The following is a 21,319-nucleotide window of genomic DNA, read 5'->3' as shown; positions in this document are numbered from 1 at the left end:
CCCACACACACATACTCTAGATCTGTGTTCCCCCCCCCGTTATGTGCCCAATCCCCCCCATGTGAATCACACCTGGCACACACACACACACACACACACACACACACACACACACACACACACACACACACACACACACACACACACACACCACACACACACACACACACACACACACACACACACACACACACACACACACACACACACACACACACACACAGAGAGCAATTTGACACATTTCCCGCTCTTATGTGCCCATCAGGTACATGGATCACACCTGGCACACGCAATACATGTTCAGTGTGTATTCTTTGTATATTTACTGCAGTTGTTCATGTATACCAGTAGTCTGATACAATATTTACAGTTTGAAAGGGTGTTAAGTAAAATTTGGTGATGATTAATGGTTTTTGTGTTAATTTAATAGCAGTTAAAACAGGACTAGTGAAATTTGACCACAAACACCAAAGTAATGGGGGGGGAAACTAAGACAATAGGAGGGTTAAGAAACTTGGTTGGACATTTTTCATTATTTTATGACAACTTATACACCATTGATCTAGAAAAGTATCTGCAGATGAATCAATATTGCAAATAATGGTTAGCTGCAAGCCTTTGAGACACAAACAGCAGCAGCGATGCACAACAGTGAGCAACACACACACACACACACCCTGAAAGAGAACAAATATTGTTCACATCATCTTTCCATTGAAACTGGCATTATCATTGAACCATGCACAAGGCTCCAGCTTGAAGGAGCACCCCCCCCCCCCCAACTGCATTGCAGATATGAGCTGTAACCAGAGACTGAGTCATGTTGGTCGGTACACAGGAAACTATTAAATGTATAACTTTTCAAGATATTGTTTCTTCTCTGATTATAGATTCTGAGTTTAACCCATAATATCAGAAAATTGATAATATTGATGTATTTTTTTTTTTTTAAGTAGTGATTTTCTCCACATCGCCCAGCCAAACTATTAACTAAATGTAAAATGATGATGTGAGAAAAGGTTCAAACCCTCTCACAGTATACAGGTCACCAGTGGTGGCATATATTAGATACTCAGATATAAGTAAAGGTACTACTAATACTTAATTGTAAAAAAAAAAAACCTGGATTTAAAATTAAAAGTCCTACATTTTAAATGTTACTTGAGTTGATTCTCATCAAAATACTGAAAGTACCAAAAGTAATAGTACTTGTAATGCATAATGGTTGGCTTGTTCAAACAATGATATGTATATTGAATTATTATGATTTGCGTAAATGCTGGTGGATATTTTGACCTATAGTTAGTTTTTATTAATCACCCTAAAAAGATAATTCATGATCCTATAACCCTTGGAGCTGTGTGATTCCCCTCCTCAGTGATCACAGTGTGTGTGTGTGTGTGTGTGTGTGTGTGTGTGTGTGTGTGTGTGTGTGTGTGTGTGTGTGTGTGTGTGTGTCTCACCTGGGTTTGCTGTTCGAGTCCTTTGATCCAAACCATCCCTTGTGTTTCTCCTCGGCGGCGGGGGCCTGTTCAGACTCATCCTTGCCCCGACTCTGCCCTTTCCCCGCAGACTCCCCTCTCCCGTGGGAGAAAAAGTTCCTCCTCTGCTTTTTCCCGGACTCCACCGTGGAGGAGGAGGATTTGATTTGAGCAGCATATCCCAATCCCTCCTCTTCCTCCTCCTCCTCCTCCTCCTCGTCACCCAGCATGGGGCCGCTTTTCTCCAACGCCGCCGCTATGGCTGCCTTCTCTTCCTCGTCGGGCTTGTCAAAGGACCAGCGCCGCCCATCTCCCATGGGGCTCTTTGGGGCGGCCGAGGCAGGCTTGAGGTTCTGCAAAGACACGGAGAGAGGCAAAGACTTCTGCAGCGGCGGCAGGCCTAGAGAATCCACAGGGTTTACTGAGCCTTTGTCCAGGGGCAGGTCACTGTAAGCGTCGCCTCCGTTGACCCACGCGGTCGGAAGAGGAGGCACGATGATGGAGATCTCCCCGGGATCGTCTCCATACTCACACTGGAGAGAGTTTGCCGTGTGCTCTGCAAAAGGGAGATGGAGAGGAGAGAGAAACAATGAAGTTAATCAATTAACTTATTTATTTAACAAGTGGCTTAGTGAGGTGATAAAACCATAAAATAGCTCAGTGACAAATATGTTTACAGAGGGATGGATTAAAAGCAGACTTACAGTAGGTGTTATAATTAGATGACATTATATTAGATGTACTTAATGATCCCAGATAGGAAAATGTTTTGATGTTATAGACGCCCTATTATGCTTTTAGGGGTTTCTCTTTCCTGTAGTGTGTTATATAGGTTTTTGTGCATGTAAATGGTCTGCAAAGGCTAAAATCCCAAAGTTCCCTCCAGAGGGAGATTTTTCTCACAACCCCCCTCACCCCCTGTCTCAAACGCATAGTAACATCACGATGCAACACTTGCGCTTCTATTGGCTAGCACTCCAACACATTGTACGTGACTAAGGGGCTGGACATCTCTGAGCGGTTGACCAATCACAACAGATCCGGCCAGCTAACCAATCAGAGCAGACTGGCCTCTGGTTTCAGACAGAGGGTGAAAAGAGGTGCTGCAGCACAGGCAGTATGAGAAAAATAAAGAGCTTTTTGAACATTAAAGTGTTAGGGATTCATTTTGTCTTTACTCCTAGACATTTAACCTTATTTTGTGTGTTGACATTTACGACCATCCCTGCTTCTAATCTCCCGTAAGGAATGTGTTAATGCAGTCATATGTTGATACTAGGTTTATGGCCTGACCTGGTGGGCACAAGGGGGGTTTTCTAAGCACCAGAGATGTGAGAGACATCTCCTGTGTCTGCAGATGTGTTTACGCCCATCTCCAATAGGTGGATTTGACTCTCTGTAAACTAGTTAAAAGGTCTACCAAGATGCGAGGCTGATCAGATTTGACATGGCAAACCACCCGTGCAGTCAGGACCTTTGACTGTGTGACTTGTGATGTGAATTTCTCCGGGCCGATGCTTGTATTAAATATCAGTGTTTGACATCAGAACTCCTGCTCGTCCCGTGTCTCCTTCATGAGTCGGTGACTCCCACTGCATTGCTACACAGAAGTTTCCTCCACAAAAGAATGTAGACAAGTCAAAGTAGAGGAATAACATACAAATACAGTATGAACCTGAAAATGAGCATAAAATGTCCTCTTGAATGAAAGATGTATGACTGTGGATTTGTATAATGAGTTTAAAGTCAAATACTCTACCCCCTCACCTGGGCTGTTGTCAGGGGACAGGTTGCTGCTGTTGCTAGGGGAGTTGGAGAGGTCGGACACCACCATGCTGATGCCGGCGGTGGGGCTCAGACTGCCCCCCCGGGACGACTCGCTGCTCTCTGAGCCCAGCGACGTGCTGGAGCGAGTGTCCGAGGACTTCCTCAGCTTCCCCCTCAGGAAGAAGGTCCTCATCTTGCTGCGCCGGGCCTCCCCTCCCTCGTCGTCCTCGTAGTCTTCCTCCCCGCCTCCGTCGCTCGGGAGTCGCTGCCTCATCCGGTGCAGGGAGCCGTATCCACTCGGCAGCACGGCTGAGGAAGAGTCCTCCTCACTGGATCTCCTCTTCCCCTTGATGCGCTCCTTCAGCTTTCCGAAGGTGGAGGCGCTCTTGTCCGTCATGACCAGGTCGTACATGCTGGCCGTCAGGTTGTTTCTGGTGAACTGCACGGTGGCTTGGATTTCTCCTCGCTCCTTCTCCTTCTTCCCCGACTTGGAGTTTAACTTGTACCACCTGTCACAGAGGAAAGTACACAAACATGAGATTAACAGAAAACATTGGAAGAATTAGGATCAGGTAAGTAGCTTTTAAAACAAATTTGCTTTAATGAAAATGTATAAACCTACAGCAACAAGTTCACACTTGTCCTCTTGGAGGTAGCGCTGCAATGATTACATTGACAGACAAATATTTGCCAACCTTTTAAATAAATAAGCTGTTAAAGCCACTTCTGAAATATGCAGAAGCGGAAACAGTTCAATAATATATTAAACTGAATATCTTTGGACAATTAAAGACATTATTTTGGACTTTGGGTGAGAGTGAGAGGGATTGGACATTTTTCACAATTTTCTGAGAGTTTATTTACTAAAACAATTAATCTTGAAAATGATCATCACAGATTCTTTGATAATGACAAAATCGTTAGTTGCGGCCTCAGTAATAACAGTTCAATAAAAAAAGTAGGTGTTAAAGTACATTTACAGTGTGGGAAAGGTATTAAATATAGTACAAGTGTAATAATGTAGTTATTGTAGGGTGTACAAAAAAAACACTTCACAGAATTATTATCTGTGTTAGCATTTAATAAATTATCATATTGTACTGTTATCATGAATGGGGTTAATCAGAGTGTGTGTGTGTGTGTGTGTGTGTGTGTGTGTGTGTGTGTGTGTGTGTGTGTGTGTGTGTGTGTGTGTGTGTGTGTGTGTGTGTGTGTGTGTGTGTGTGTGTGTGTCCAACTAAACCACAAAACTGTTTGTGGCCAGGCAGACACCCAACAATACCCAGACGAGGCTTCTTTTATTTTCAGTGACCGGGTAAGAAAGAACAATGAAGTTAAACAATGCTCATGTCTTATTGAAACTTAGTGATTGCCCTACATAAAAACCAACAGTTTGCCCCCAACTTCCACTCTAGACGGGCACCGAGGAGCACTTCTTAGAAACGCTGTCACCCGTGGGCGTTACAGCGCCAACAAGGTCACTGACTCATGGGAAAGTCTCACCTGTTCTGTTATAGAGAATAAAATGAGTGAGAAAAAGTCCCCCAGTTAACATTTGTTTCTGACACTGCATGCTGCCAACGAGCGCAGGGAGCAAGACTGAAAACTTGGTCTGAAACCACAACCTGCTTTTATGTTTTCACTTCCTGTGCTGCAAGGCTATTTTCACCTCACACCTCAACCACGATACACTTCTCTATTGTTCATAAAGGAGAGGCTGAGTGACACATATCTGCCCAAATAGCACGACTCTGTGTGTACATAGTTCCAGTTTAAACAGGTTTGCTCCAAAATGGATCGGTTTACGGAAACAAAATATAATGTATTAGTGAAAAACCCAGTGAAATGTAAATATGGAGCAAAGAATATAGCCTAGCATTTTTTGCGATAGAAAAAATATCGAACAATTAAAAAAGATTGTCATTTTTAAACCATTTGAAGATGTATATCGTCATATTACTCAGTCATAGACAGGGTTCTTACACCTTTTACAAATTAAAATACTTTTCAAGGTGCATTTTCAAACATCTTACAGCTGTTGTAAATTACATATTTATACTCAAATGATTATTCCCCTACCTCACATTAAATCAGATGTCCTTTATGCTGTAAACAACCAAACGTGTGTTTCGTAATAGCATTCTACATGAGGATGAAAAATTAAAGAAAAGTAAGTTTAAAAGTAGATCTGTAAGGCATCATCATATCATATATAGTTATATTTCTTTATAATATGTTTATTGTATGCACCTTACACCAAGCCAGATTCCTTGTAATGAATTATCTACATGGCAATAATGAAACTTTAGTGATTTTCTTTTAATCAATTAAAAGCAAATAAATGACGCGACATCCTTAAAAGATAAGTGAAACTGTGTCAATGCACAAATAGGATGAGTTCTTATTTTTCTTTTGCTTGATGAAATGGGAAAAGGTCCGTTAAGTCAACAAGAAAATCAAATGTGAAATGAAAGAAGAGCCAGAAAAACAAAGGTTTAAAACTCAAAGACAAGACTTGAAAGCTGCAACATGAAAGAAGACAAGAAACCAGGCCACGGATGTGAAGGAACTGAGAAAATAACCTCACACTTTAACTTCACAGCTTTCTTAGAAACCAGAGAGCTTTTTATTTCGCCTCGAAAACATTTCCTCCTTTTTGTTCTGTAAAACTGAAGGGTGACTACACAAACTCGGCAACACTACAATGGGGGAAAACCCAAACACATAAAGGCGTCAGATATTCTCGGTAGGGCTGCAAAGGACATCATTCTGGATTAATGTATATCGATTTAAGATTAAGAAATGGCCAAAAAACCAACAGAGCCAAACATGACGTCCTAACATCAAACAATATTTAGCTTAATATGAATTATGTTTAATTTGAAAACCAGAAATGTAAAACAATTCCATGAAAATAAATCATGACAATATTAGATTTATGATGGAAAAATCTAGCTTTTGTTATCATGTAAAATGTGTACAGTTAGCATCAAACTGTTAGCATATTAGCCAGAATATTACAAGTTAGCCTGCTAATGTGTATTGTTGTCATATATCTTGTTGGTATGCTATGTTAGCAAACTGTTAGCAACAATTTCTAACTACATGTGTACTTAATAGTTTTCTTGCCACGAAGAAGATTGGCTTTGCATTACATGGTATTGGAACTGTATATTTGAATTAGTTATTGGATTAGCTTTAAAAGTTAGAATTTATACAACCAAATAATTTTACATTCATTCACAACAACTAAAAAAATGTTGAGTGGCCTTAACCTATTTTGGATATTGGCAAAAATATTGACAAAAGATGCAGCTGAAGTATCCCTCTCACTCCACACTCTTGTCTTGCCTGTTTTATGCTTTTATGCTGCTGTATTGCCTTGTCGGTTCGATTAGATTGTGTTCCGTTTTTGTTTTAGCTGTTTTAACTTTTAAATGCACTGTAAGGCGACCTTGGGTGTCCTGAAAGGCGCCTCGAAATAAAACGTATTATTATTATTATTATTATCATCATCTCTTCCTCATTACATAATCTATGATGATAATTCAATGTTTAACATGTTGTAAAGTTTTAAGTAGCAGTAATCCTGTAATATAGCTTCAATTGAAAGGATCTGGATTCACGAGACCTATAATGTGATGTATTGTGCAGGTCCCTCCATTAAGGAGGCTGTTGTTAAATTGCAGGCAGTTTTTAATATTATCCAGACTCAGCTCTCTGAGTTTAAGTTTATTTTAAATGTTGATAAAACTAAGGTAATACTTTTTTCAAAAGCCAAAAGGACAACGGAGGCCACTTTAGATATTGTTACTACGCAAGGACAAGTACTTGAAGTGGTTACCTGTTATAAATACCTTGGTATCTGGCTTGATGATTGCCTCTCTTTTAAACTTCAGGTCAATTATCTGCTAATCTGAAACTAGGTTTCTTTTTCAGAAACAAGTCCTGTTTCTCGCTTGAGGCCAGGAAAAGGCTGCAGTCGAATAGTCCATTTAGCTTAGGAACCTTCCTAACGGAGTGAAATGACCCGGAAGTCCCTCAGTGGCAGCCATGATAAGTGCCGTTCGAATTCTCTAGAATGAAAGGAAAGGAGGTTTCAAACTTCCTTTAGCTTAGGAACCACTGGACCTCCCTAACCGAAAGGAGAGGAGAAAATGCTGCCCCACAATGCCTTGCAGCTGCAGCATTTGACGTCACACAACAGTCGGCCGTTCACGGACACAAACGATTATGACCGAGAAATTATATCATGAAAGTTACGGTGCTTATTAAGCATTTATAAAAACGTAAGTGGTAACTTGCCAAAGTGCTTTGTTTTGAACGTTCATCAGTATTATAATCAAAGAGAGAAATATGAACGTTAGTTTTTACTGAAATGATCAAATAAAGTCAACATTTCACTGAGCTGTGTGGAGTTTGTTCAACTTTTAAAAGATGTTTGAATGGTGATGTACACAGTGATAGATGTTAAGGACTAACGTTTATAATAAATACATTTGTATTTATTTTAAGATATTTTCATACAATCATACGTATTGGGATCATTGGTATTAATGTGGACCGGAGGGAGAGGGTTTTTATTTCAATTCCAACTTTGGTCCTGAAGAATATGTTTCTCTGTTGTCCACGTTCATAAAGCAAAGCAGCAGCATCAGAGCACGGAGCAGAGTCTCTAGATGAGTTTACAGTAGTCCCTCGTTCTTATTAAACATCCATGTTGTAGTCCGCTGTATAGAAAACTGTAGTTTCCATAGTTTCCCCAAAGCAGCAGACGCACAAAATGACGTCCGCTGGCGCATCATAAACACGTCGGATAGTGAAAGTGCATTCGGATTCTCTAAAGTACCGCAGTCTCTTCTCCTAAGTCCTTTTGAATTCTCCTATCCACTATCCCTTAACCCCGTGACGTTTCACTCAGAGGTCAAGGAATAGACGATAGGGTTAGAACTTAGGAGCTGATTTTTAAACTATCCGAACGCAACCCTAGTCTCTGTGACTTTTTTACCTGTGCGGGACTATGGTGTTCTGATCTATATGAATGCACCTGCCCATTACCTGATCAAGTTAGATGCCGCGTATCACAGCGCGCTGAGATGTGTTGCTAACTGTAAAGTATTAACTCATCACTGTACCCTGTATGCCAAGGCAGGTTTGCTTTCACTAACTGTACGGAGGCTCAGTCACTGGTACATTTTCATCTACAAAGCCATGTTGGGTAAACTACCATCTTATATCTGCTCGCTGATCACACGGCGAATTGAAAGTAGCTATTGCCTGAGATCTCATGATGTGGTTTTGTTAAATGTGCCAAGTGCTAGGACTGTCTTAGGGACACAAGCTTTTAGATGCGCAGCTCCTCTAACTTGGAACAGTCTGCGAAAAGAATGGAAGCTGAGCAATTTGGTTCCATTAAAAAAATGTATGTCTTCATGTGGAACCTACTTACAGCAGGTCTCCCTTGAAAAAGAGATCGGTGGGATTCACCTGCTTAAATAAAGGAAAAAATAAATAAAAAATAAACTCAGTGCCCTTATTTTCATTTTGTTAGTTCTATTCTAACATGCATGCAAGTTATTTGTTTTCACCGGAAAAGAGACGGGAACGTTTTCCTTCTCGAGGATAAACATGGGTGTAATTGTAGGCTGCAGAGTGGGGGAAACAACACTGGTGGTATAATTCACAGCACAGGCTGTTGTGTAATCATCATCATCATCATCCTGCCTTCGACCTTAAGTTCAGCCCTGAAGCAAGGCTAACACCCAAGACAAGTGGCAGTGAAAACAATTAGCAGACAAACTCCTTTCAGAACAAACTGCAAATAACAAGAAGGTGGAGTCCGGAGCACCGAAGAGAAAGAGAGGAATGCCAATGCTTTGTATCGCTCCACAGGAACAACACACATTACATTGCTCATAAATGGACAACAATAGAAATATGCAGGCACTGGAAAGTTCTTTAACTAATCCCATCATACACACACACACACGTTAAAAAGATGTAGGGAGATGTTTAAACTGTGGCATTTGCATACAAATCAATCAGAATGATAATAATCCAGATGTTTACTTTGGAGTCAAATCCTGTTGCCGGATTATCAAACTGCATGTGAACAAATTCAATCTGAGCATGTCGTGCATTCTTCTTAATGTCAAGAGGCATGTAAAAAACATAAAGACTTTATGAGTAGGCTCTTTCTCAAGTGTAAACCAGTGCTTCTCCCTCGCATACCTCACTGTTAGGTGTGGACTCGAGTTTCACATCGATGCTTCAACAACAGTGTCAGTGCTGCTCCTGATTCAACGGCCAACTCCCTGCAGCCAAAGGTGGGGCTCAAATTCCAAACATAGGACCTGGGCACGATGTAAGGGTTTTTCTTTTAATAATAATAATAATAATAATAATAATAATACATTTTATTTGTAGGCGCCTTTCATGACACCCAAGGACACCGTACAATTTAAAAAAATAAAAATAAAAAATAACTAAATAAAAAATATTTTTTTGCAGGCGTACAGCTACTACGACCATCGCCATACCGTCGACCATGCAGGGATTGTAATCTAGGCTACTGTGTAATGACAATCTCATGTTTCCAATGTCTGTCAATGTTTTGCAGTTGCCATTAATACGCAGTAAGGTTGAAGTGATTGTACGCAAACACAGTATAACAGATGTACTGTCGTTATATGCAGTTCAGTTGATGTGTTAATAAGCATTTGTACATCGAGACAAACGTACCGGGTTTTCTTAATACTGGAAGGTGTAGCAACTTTTCAGTTTGTCAGCGCTTCCTCTGTTCCCTGCTTTCGCTGTCACCAATGCCCCCATATATATACATCCATTCGCATCTAATGAACCACTAGTGTCCAAAATAATACTGCACAATATATCTAAACAAGTCAACTTGAATGTCTCCTATAGACTAGACATGAATCCAGTGTGCCTCCTAGCCCTTATTTTTGTTAAAGATTGTGAAGCTAAAACTTTATTGGTGTGCATTGTCTTATTAGATGTTGCTTTTATATTTGAATTAGGCATTAAAACTGTATAAAAAAAAAAGGAGGAAATGAGGAAATAGTTTTGCTTCTGCTTACTTTAAGCATTTCAAAACCTATTTTCGTGACACACTCGGTCTTTTGTATTTTAGAAGACGATGCAAAACAATGTGCACACCCTTGTACATTCAAACACCTGCGCTGGTACAGTAGGTCATGTGACGCATGACAAAGTCACATGAGGCCTAAATACAGAAACTGCAACTCTGACAAAAACAGCACCCTACATTTTGAAGCCCACGTACACAGGCAGAGATCAGTCTGTTAGAGAGGACCAGTTTCCTATCGTCCCACGCAGTACAGTTCAACGAGGCCGCCGTGCTCATATTGGACAGCCTTTTTGGTTTGAATCCACGAAAATAGCAGATGAACGTCACAGTACAAAAAAATGTTTTACATTCAAATGTTCTGCCTGTTTTGTTTGTCTAAACAGGTTTCCAGACCCATTCCAGAGCTGCAAAGCATGACCACGTATCGGCTTCCCAATCTTGCAAAAACAGGAAATCACAACACCCCACCCAATCCAAGTGTGACACCATCTCCTCATCCACCAAGGAGCAGATAGGAAAATGTTCTCTTAGCTTATTCTAGGTTTCGGCTTACAAATTCTTCTGTGGAACAAGTCGATCCCTGGAAACCTCGCTCCAAGGCAGGACGGGGCTGAAATTACAAGACAAGTAGGCTATCAACCTATTTTATCCTGCGTGTCTCTGCGGGGCTCCGGCAGTCTGGGTGGTATCGGAGCCACCGAGAAGAGACTCTCGGAAATGAAACTGGTGCCAAGGGCGCAGGATCTGTGTCAACAGTGGGAGTTAGGAGTGCACCAAACATATTGGCCTTTAAGGTTATACATCACTCCGAAAATCCTCTCCTTAAGGGACTGCTGTGAGGCCAAAGGGGCTCTACAGAGACCTCGAGAGCGATTTGCTTCAGTACAACTTAAGAAAAGACAAACGAACTCTGACATTAAATCTCACATTTAGAAAATGAACTAATACAGTCTGCTAACGCCAATGTTTGCAAGTCACCTAACCAGTCTTAAAACACCTTGAGACATTAAGCAAGCGTTGTGGGTGTGAAACTCTTGCTGTGTCATAACTATTTTTATCTGATGTGTTTAACCACTGGTGAGAAACATTGTTCACATTACTTATTAAGGCACTATTGCAATGTGACTGAAGAAAAAGATGGCTGGCCTTTGAATTCATCAGGTAAAATGAAGGGTCATTTGACTCATTGATGTTAAGGTGCAGCCCTTCTTGTTTTGCAGATATTTGGTCCTAATCTAAAGTATGAAAGGGGTGAAAAGGGGCGCTGCAGCACAGGTAGCATGAGAAAAATAAAGACCTTTTTGAATATTAAAGGATGTAAACATGTCACAGTCGAGGTTCAAAATAAAGATATGAACCTGAAATATGCATAACATGTCCTCTTTAATAAACAGAAATGTTCTCTTAAAGTGTGAAGCATCAGATTCCTTATTATGAACAGCTGATTCAGCAAAACAGCCAGCGGCAAGGTCCAACTCAAACCAGCGATGCTAACCAGACTGAAAAATATACAACCCACAGTCAGCTGCAGACCCTCATCGACGCCCATAAGTGGCAGATTATCGGCTTAGTGTGTGCAACAATGGCGATAACATGCAAGGTAGGTGATAGGTGCTACTTCATTAGACGTTTTCCATCCCTACCAATGATATAAAGTCATCCCAGCAGGAGCATTCATATCGGTCCCGTGGCCTGGATTTCCGCCTCGTCAGCAGAAGTAGCAGACGGGACCCTGACCACATTCCACATCTGGATGTGATGAGCCCTAACCTCACCACCAACTTCCCTCCCAATACTTTCACACAATCCAGCATTGTGTCTTAAAACCACAGACCCTCAGGTTTTCTTTTGAGAAAAGTGAAAAGTTTAAAACACAAAATAAACAAATGCCACCAATTCTTAGCAGACTAAGGGAACAGCTTACTAGAAATGCACGATAACTGTTAATACATTTGTTTTAGTAGTCAGTTAAATGACGTTTTTCTGTAGCTTTAAGCAAAGATGTAAGGTTAGTAAAATGGTATCTTTTATTGCTTGATTTTATGTCGTGTAATGAAACCTTGCATGCCATTAAAGACAAGGTTTCAAAATAAAATGTATTAATTACGGAAGACATGTATTAGTAGTAGAGGTAATGGTAGTAGTAGTAGTAGTAGTGGTAGTGGTAGTAGTAGTAGTAGCATTATACCCTCCTGTAAAATACCTAACCCATGTTTACCCCAGTTTAAAGCAACAGTAAATTGCAGGCTGCTGTTTCTGTGTGCTGACAAAGGCTGCTACAAATAATAGAATGTTCGCTCCATTGGACTGTGCTGTTGTGATACATGAGGACATATTTTGTGAAATTCAAGTCCAACTTACGAAAGCAGATTCCAGTTAACTCCGTGTTCAGATGCTTCTCAGCAAAGTAGCAATATTCTGAGCCTTGTGACACTAAATGCACTTTGGCTACTTCCCTATTTTAGCACTTTATTGCTTTATATCCTGTGTAGGGCTTTAAGGAGATGTATGTCAAATAAATAATTTAGATACCAACTTACAGTTTGAAAATACAATATTTCAAGACTGGAAAAACAGTCCTTGGATCAGTTTTGGACAGCTAGGGTTGTCCATATCTTACTTTGCCCCCTCAATAAAATGAAAAACACTTAATTTTACGGCTCATATGCGCCAAAAGGTTTATTTTGTCATTTAAAACGTGTTACAATATTTACACAATTGCTCAATCCTGGAGAAGCTAGTAGGGGCCAGCATCTCCTAGCCCTCCTACATTAGCATGCCAGCTTATTACTAGCTTATTACGAGCTGCAGTTAAGTGCTCTGACCTGGACTGAACTGAGTACTGACAGGAACTAAAGACAATGTGGGATGTGGTGTCACAGTGACCTAGATTTTGAAACAAGTCTCTCTTCTAGCTGAGACTGTTAACGTTTCCTTCACCCAAACCACGACAGTTATTTACTGTGTCTCCATGAGGATCTCATAAAGGCAGATGGGACATTTATGATGCAACAAAACAGCCTCTATATGACACTAGCAATACTGTATATGTTACACGTAGCCTGCAATATATCCTGCTTCCTATAGAATGTGTTTCTACTGAAGTTAATCTGATAAATCTCTTTATGTTTACAACAATCGGAGTCTCAATCATCTCGGATTGTCCGGCCATGCTGTTATATAACATCTAATGTCCATTAGACCGTATTCTCCAGCAGCTACGGTCTGTTCCACACACACACACACACACACACACACACACACACACACACACACACACACACACACACACACACACACACACACACACACACACACACACACACACACACACACACACACACACACACACACACACACACACACACACACACACACACACACACACACACACACACACACACACACACACACACACACACACACACACACACACACACACACACACACACACACACACACACACACACACACACACACACTTCTCAGGCCTGCCTCAGTAACATTCACTTGTCTGAAACAACAGCAGAGATTTGCTTCCTATAGATAAACAATATGACTGGGGTTAATCAGGGGCAGCAATGGAAAAAAGCAATGGTTGGAAATCTAACATCTAAAATGAAAATATCAGCACTGCAATAACCACCCCACCAACACCGAGAAGAATCACTGATCTGCAGAAAAAAGAGCTGAAATGGTAACCTTAAGTCTCTTGGGAAGAACGCCATTATTAAGGGAAAAAATGTGAAGTCAAAAATTCCTCAAACCTCTTTTTTTTGTTAAAAACGTGGGTTGCCTGCTGGTGTTTTGTACACCGTGTTTCTGCAGCTGCCTCCTGACAGACCCTGCAGGGGAATGCACTCAACACCCACCTTACCGGAAAAAACTGATAGCTCAACATGCAAATACACCACAGCCACTGCATCCTCCCATGCCATACAGTCATGGGCAGCTGCTCTGCTCACATTTACTGAACAAATTGGCGACGAAAGATCAGAACGTGTTGGGACATGTTTACAAAAAAAGCATTCATGTGGTTGATTTGCTGTTCTCAATGCTAATTTGTGATAACTGTGACCTAATTTAAGCTCATAATAATAACTGGTTATTTAGAGTGTCGCTCTCTTCCAGAATATTGGTTTGGTGTAATACAGGACGCACTGTAATGCAGCAACTTGTGGTTATCAAATTACTATATCAAATGTGATGCAACATTTAATTAAACAGTTTGTATATTACATTTAAAGACAGCTGTTGCTAGCATATTTTCTTAGCTTCATCTAGCTAGCTCTACAAAACTAATGCTAGCTCAATCATTTAGTGGAGAACAGTCCAGCTCACTTTTTGAATGCGTTTTTCCTGTTAAACAATGGAAGATATTACAAAAGGGATCAGACATATTAATTTCATGGCTTGATACATCTTAATGTGCTAAATGACTGAGGCTAAAGCTAACACGTCCCAGGAAAATAGCAGCATACTAACAAGTTGATTATCATGTAGAATACATGGACATTTTGTATATAAACAGCCTTGTTCTTGCTGTTTTATTATACATGTAAGATGACAAGAAATAAAATGAAGGATATGACTTTTATCTTGTTCTAACAACCCATGTTGTCTGTTTAGCTTACATAGGAAAAGCTAGAGCTGCTAACGCTAGCCTAAAATCTGATAGCATGCTTGAGCAGCTTCTATAAAGTGGGAAAATACTATGCATCAAATATGCAGTTTTGTAATGATGTGGTTTTATAAGCAGTTAATAAGTTAATACTGTAAGTAGAAGGCTAGTTAGCTGTGCATGCTAACGATTGCAACTCACGATAGAGCAGATAAACATTACATTTAAATTCTTCCTTACACTTTTGCTCTCATGTTTTTCCATTTTTGGAGAGGCTAAAGTCACAAGATCCACAACTTCACCTCTGGCACATCCTCGCTAGTTTAACCATCAGGTGCTGAAAATAATGAATCCTCCAACCTAACAAAACCTAAATGTAAACCTCATCCTTCATTTCCACTGCCTGGAACACGCTGATTCAGAGGAACACTGTGTGAAAACTGATGAGAAAACAAAACAAGTCTGAGGTTCAGAAGAAAGAGCCATTTCAACCCGACGCATCTCCATTTGCTCAATGTACCACCCAGAGCACGACATCACAGTGACGCCCCCCACATCCTCTAAAGAGCTTTATAAATATTACAAACTGCAGTGAAGGAGTTGTTGCACAGCCCTCAACCTCTGCAATACTAAATGTGACACTTCCGTCTCTGTAAAACACATATTTGAAGGAGATTGTGGTCATCTGTAAGTAAAGTATCTTTTGATGTTGCTTTATAGGTGTGTGTTGGTTTTAAAATCACCACAGCCACTAATTGATTGCACTTTTATTATCACACTTTACTGCCGCTATTCTTCCCTTTGAGGTTTTATCACTATGTAAACAAAGCTCACCTTAAACAAAATATCAGCCTTGAAGAACCTTTTATACCTCTATCATGAGAGCTAAACGATCAGACAAATCACAGCTTTACTTTAAAGTACTGGGAATAGCCCAAAACCATAAATCATTCTGAGGTAAAAACGTTGTTTTAAATACTGCAAAACAATTAGTTCTCAAAGATGCAAAAAGAAAAAAGCCAAATTATCCTTTTTTACTTGAGATGGTAAACAATTTCGTGATTTCAGCTCACCTCTGTCGACACCATTATCTGGTGTTTTAGGGTTAGATCTGAATGACCCTAATCACACATTTTTAACAAACTACTGTTTCGTCAATGGCGTCTAGTAGCTTTGTAGAGAGTATAGCTTCACCATATTGCTTTTAAAACAAAAAAACTTGATATATTTTAGGTCGTAGATATTTGAGACTAAAAATCATATTGAAGTCAGGTTTGATGGCTAATTCACAATTTGAATAGTAGATTATTTCTTTAACATCTCGTTCTATAGCACTAGCCTTAATTAGCACAAACACAACTATTTTCTCATGAAATCTGGTTCATGTTTTGTTGGATGTTTGCTGTCAAACTAGAGGCGATGTTTTTTTCAAAGACCTGACACACATGAGCAGTGTTGACTTTGGGAAGTGTTGACCAGCCCAGATTGACTGAATACCACATGGAGACTCTGAATGTACCAAACTGCTGACGCTTCAACATCCCAGACTAACTCTAACCTTCAGGTGACCAACAGGAGACTGCTTCTCCATTCAGCTCATATTCACACCTGAGAGAAAGCTGCCTTACAGGACAGGGGAACTGAAGAGGTAGTGAGGAACGTTTGTGTACACGACAAGCCAAGATATTCAGGGTACAGGGTGGCAGAAAGACGGGGGAAGTCCTGGATCATCTACCAAATCTGACTCATCCTGGACTGCTGGACAGAAAATACTCTGGCACTCGTACAAATATTCTTAATGCTGATCTGATAACTATCTGATCTTGTAAATCACATTAAAAAAAAGACGTTTGAAATACAAAAGGTTTGTATTGTGTGCCATATTGTTAAAACACTTAGAGCTGCATCCTGTATTTTGCAAATAAAGCTTTTTTATATTATTATAATGACTTCTTTAAAATTGATTTTGTGACTTTATTCATGTTGTATTACTTTTTGTACAAGTTATTTCTAAATATGGCAACTTTACATTTGGCATGTAACATATGTAACATTAAGCTGTCTCTTTTTCTGCTGTAACAACGTACATTTCCCCTCTATGGGACTAATAAAGCTATTCTGATTCTCCAAAAGGATAAAAAGGCAGAAAGCCTCAGTCTAGATTTTGTTAAGGTCCGGTTTAAGACAAAAAGCATGAAACTTTTATTAAAGTTGCACAAAAACCCACCAACTATCCTTTTTCAAGATCTTGTGCTTCGTCTTGGAGAATGTAAACAAAATGCCACCACATCTCATTATGGTTTGATGGCAGGAAATGTTTCAGCTAAATGTATCGGGAGTAAAACCAGGTCTGCCTTCAGTCTCTCCACTAAATCAGACAACTTGTTTCTATGATAACAAATGCAAAAACCTACAATCCAACACGTATAAATTACATTTTTCACTATTGTCTGACATTTTATATACCGAACGATTAATCTATAAAGCCTAATGAATGATGAACATAATTGTGAGAAGCAACTGAGAGTTAAAAAACTCATATTGATCATAAACTGATGGAAACTACCTTTGAGATTTGACAAATGTTTAAAGTAATACTTAACCATCAAAAAAGTATCTCTTGAGTATCAATGAGACTTGGATTATTCAGGTGTGTGTTCAGTTTGTAAACAGTTGTTTTCATATAGTTTTGCTCTTGTTAAACACAGCCCCTATTTAATTACTTAAGTTCATCAAGACTTTCTCAATCAAATTGATTTCTTATTCATCATGAAAGCATGCAAGAAAACTCATTTCCATTCACTAAATCAGCGTTACGTAACAGTAACCGTTGATATACCAGTGGTCATTTTGTCATTTGGTCAATGTAAGCGACATCTAACTTCACATCACCTCTTAACTTCGGTGGGTGGGCTTTTGTCAAACAACATGTTATGCTAAAAATACCTTGCTGCTCTGGGATCGTGAATCTGTTAGATAATCCCTGGAATTGGGACAGGCATTAATCCCCCTGATTCTCTACATCAAGCCTCATCTATCTGGGAACCACATTTTAACAACCCACAACAAAACAACCTAGTGTGGACACCCTGCAGCAGGGGAGATAGATGTTTCTAGAAGGTTTTTGATGTGAGGTGAATAGTGGTCAGATAGTTTGTGGGAGGAGGGAGGGTGTGTCTGCAGGGCCCTGGTGCAGCACCAGCTGTGTTTATATCTGAAAACAAACTGAGTCGCAACTCAACAAAGGACAAAAGCAGATCAGAACACCCCGATGAGTTCAATGAACATGGGAAACCAGAAATAAGCATGCACACACGTTACTATGACATTCATGTGCAGCTAAACTTACTCGTTTTTCACGCATCTACTCTCATGGAAGACCTTATCCAGCTGGATCACAACCTGTCCCAGGAACACGTCCATCCCCATATGTGCCCGGTGCATCACGATGAGCACCAGCTCGGTTGCACCGGCCGGACAGCCTCCGTTCCGCCCGCCGCCCTGCAGCACGCCGGGCTGCAGCTCAAACGAGCACTCCTCCCTCCACTCGGGCTCCGTGGTCTTCTCCACCACGCCGGTCGAGTATTTCTCCTTCCCCAGCTGGATGATGGTGTACACATCGCTGGTGCCATGCTTGCCCTTGCCCCGTAAGCCCCTGCTTCTCAGCACCGTCACCTGGACCTGTGTCGGTAACCATTTCTGGTCCTCCTCCACGGTTAGCGAGGACATGTCCCCCCCTCCCTCCTCCTCTCTCCAGACAACCGCGACAATGCGAGGCAACCGGGGAGAGGTGGTGGTGTCCGCCGCTTCCTCCCTGCGTCTGCACGGTCACATCAGCTGGCGGGTCGGCGGGCGGTGCCGCATTATGGCTGTGTGTCTCCTCTGCAAAGTTGCCGGTTGTTCGGTGCTCGGTGTGTACTCTGCGGTGTTTCCTGCCTCTCTGCCCCGGTCTCCTGCACCGTGCGGGCCTCTCTGCGGGCAGCGACGTCACGCCCTCTATCCTCCTTCTTCTTCTGCAGGACGAGGAAGTTTAACTCCACACGTGTGGGCTGCATGCACAACAGAATATAGCCCGAGCACTGTGCAGGAATTCAGGGTCTGATGTTTCCACCAAAGCATGTCCACTCCTCCTCTCAAAGAATGTCAAACTCGCCTCTTTTTTGGCTGTCATGATTGCAGACGCCCTAAGGGAGGCCTCTGCACTATGAGAGCAGTGATGGGCATAGTGAACTAAATGTAATTAAACTAGTTTAGCTACATTTTGTTTGCAGTAGCTTGCTGATAGTTCAACCTGATTCCCATTTAGATATTCATTCAACTTGTTCATTTCATTCTCTTATCTTGTTTAGTTCACTTCTGGAGTTTTTTTTTATTAAAAGAAAACAATATATGAATTGACCCTTCTCTCCAGAATGTATGTGAAGTGCACAAATTGATAGTAGTAAAGTGTAAAGTTTACATGCTTTAACATTTTCACAAGACGATAAATGGTATTACATACACTTTGCGTTTGGTGGTTAAAACAAAGCTACACTCGCTAACAGTTCAATCTTGCTAGCATAACCATTTGTTATTTCTCAAGCAAAGTTTTCTGTGATGATGATTAGCATTATGACCGACAATTATTCAACAATAGTTTGCTCCAAATTGAGATTAATAAGTAAGTAAACCAATATAACGAATAGGCTGTCTACAACACAAATGCACAAAACAGATTAAGATCTTTACGCATCAAGACGGTGTTAGCTAGGAGTAAAACTTCGACATTTGTCCACAGGGGCCACCCAAAACAGCACAAAATAAAAGTTCCTGATGTAAAGTGTACTTACCTGAATAACCTTATACGCTTGCTAGCTTGTTGAATAGTTAGCATCAGTGACTTTAGACGCCAACACAAATGTCATTGTCTAGCTGCAATACTTTACAACTTAAACGGCAACGCCCAACATGTTAAAAACATCCCATGTCGTAACGACAAGCTCACAAGTTAAATGTAAGAAATCAGACTGTATAACTGTTAGCATTGTCACTGTTAGCAGGCTAGGAGCTGATATTAGCATTACCTAAAAGCACTGCATATTGCCTCTTTGCAATGCAGAAAGTGCTTCACAAATAGAGTGCGATATATATATATAAATACATATTGTATAATGATTAGGGACTCTGCAGGGGGTCGAAGGGAAATCAGCAAATTCTCTTTTCCACTGTGTTAGAGGTAGGGTAGGTAAGCATGGAGAAACCAGCTCGAGCGCGCTAGAATTCGAAAGTACGCAGCCGAAAAAAATCTGCCCCTTCCTTCAGACTTCCTTACAGAGCCCCTCCTCCAACACACACGAACGCGCACATGACCAATGAGGGCACGAGATAAGTTTCTGCACAGATGGAAGGCTGACAGGCAGGTAGGCCTACCGGTGAAAATAAGTGACCTAGTTTTTTACAGCGCCACGGCTTCCACAGATTAATTGCTATCGGGATGTTAAGAGCATTCCATGGAATATAACAAAAAGTGTTTCTGAAGTGAATTACCTACCCCACCTTTAAATGTACCACATCTCAGATATATATTTGGCACATCCTGTTAGTGTTTCCACATGATGGTTTCGTTATGTTAAATGATGGGAACAGACATTGTGACAGCAGATTTTTGCATATTGTAAATCCCCTAAACAGATGCTACAATTACACTGTATATTAAGTCCCTGCCAGTGCTACCTTAAGTTTGAATTGTTTTTATTTTCTTTGTTTTGTACTTAATTATTTTATTATCGCAGGGCTGCTAACACTCACGCATTGAGCGTGAGTCACGCAATTAACCCATCTCACGCACTCACGCCACATATAAATATAAAAATAAAGTGAAGGAACAGCAAACCGAGCGGTCTACGAAATGAGACGGTCTTCTGGCTTAGTTCAGTAAAGTTGGAACGATATTGGGAGATTCTGATTTCACGGATCAATAACTCATGAACAAAACGTTATTCAGACACAAATGACGTCTCCTAAGTACCGTAATGTTGACAACGAACACCAATCACATTTTGACCGTCTGCAAAGTGCAACTCCGAAAAAAGAGAATACAATAATATTCAATCACTATTATACAGCTTATACTACCAAACTCACCACACACATCAATGGTCTCCTGTGTGTCATACTACAGCAAGGAGTTTGGAAGAATATGCTTTTGAATAATTTTGGGGAATATTTATAATGTAAAATCTTCAATAAATATGGCATCATCTTAAATAACTTTACTATTATAGTAGGCTATATTTCTACCAAACTCACTATTTGCATTGTTGTTGTTAGCATCTGGTTAGCTTAACGGATATTAAGCTGTTT

General features: G+C 40.6%; 1 protein-coding gene across 3 annotated transcripts in view; it reads right to left on the bottom strand.

Annotated features, from left to right (window-relative positions):
* Positions 1-20,032, bottom strand: part of rab11fip5a (RAB11 family interacting protein 5a (class I)) — a 29,827-nt gene extending 9,795 nt beyond the window's left edge. For 2 of the 3 annotated variants that reach the window (XM_034111188.1, XM_034111189.1), the window contains exons 1-3: positions 18,327-19,059; positions 3,249-3,757; positions 1,464-2,037 (exon numbers count right to left, since the gene is read on the bottom strand). In XM_034111188.1, coding sequence (XP_033967079.1) covers positions 1,464-2,037; positions 3,249-3,757; positions 18,327-18,706 — 1,463 coding nt within the window. In that variant the 5' untranslated portion in view covers positions 18,707-19,059. Of the gene's footprint in view, positions 1-1,463; positions 2,038-3,248; positions 3,758-18,326; positions 19,060-19,806 lie in introns of those variants that run through there. The other variant, XM_034111190.1, reaches the window with a different exon arrangement.
* Between the last annotated feature and the right edge of the window lie 1,287 nt (positions 20,033-21,319).

The sequence above is a fragment of the Pseudochaenichthys georgianus genome, chromosome 22 (genome assembly GCF_902827115.2).
Source record: "Pseudochaenichthys georgianus chromosome 22, fPseGeo1.2, whole genome shotgun sequence".
Classification (NCBI taxonomy): Eukaryota; Metazoa; Chordata; class Actinopteri; order Perciformes; family Channichthyidae; genus Pseudochaenichthys; species Pseudochaenichthys georgianus.
Note: the sequence above shows the minus strand (reverse complement) of the source record. Positions and strands in the feature narration are given on the sequence as shown.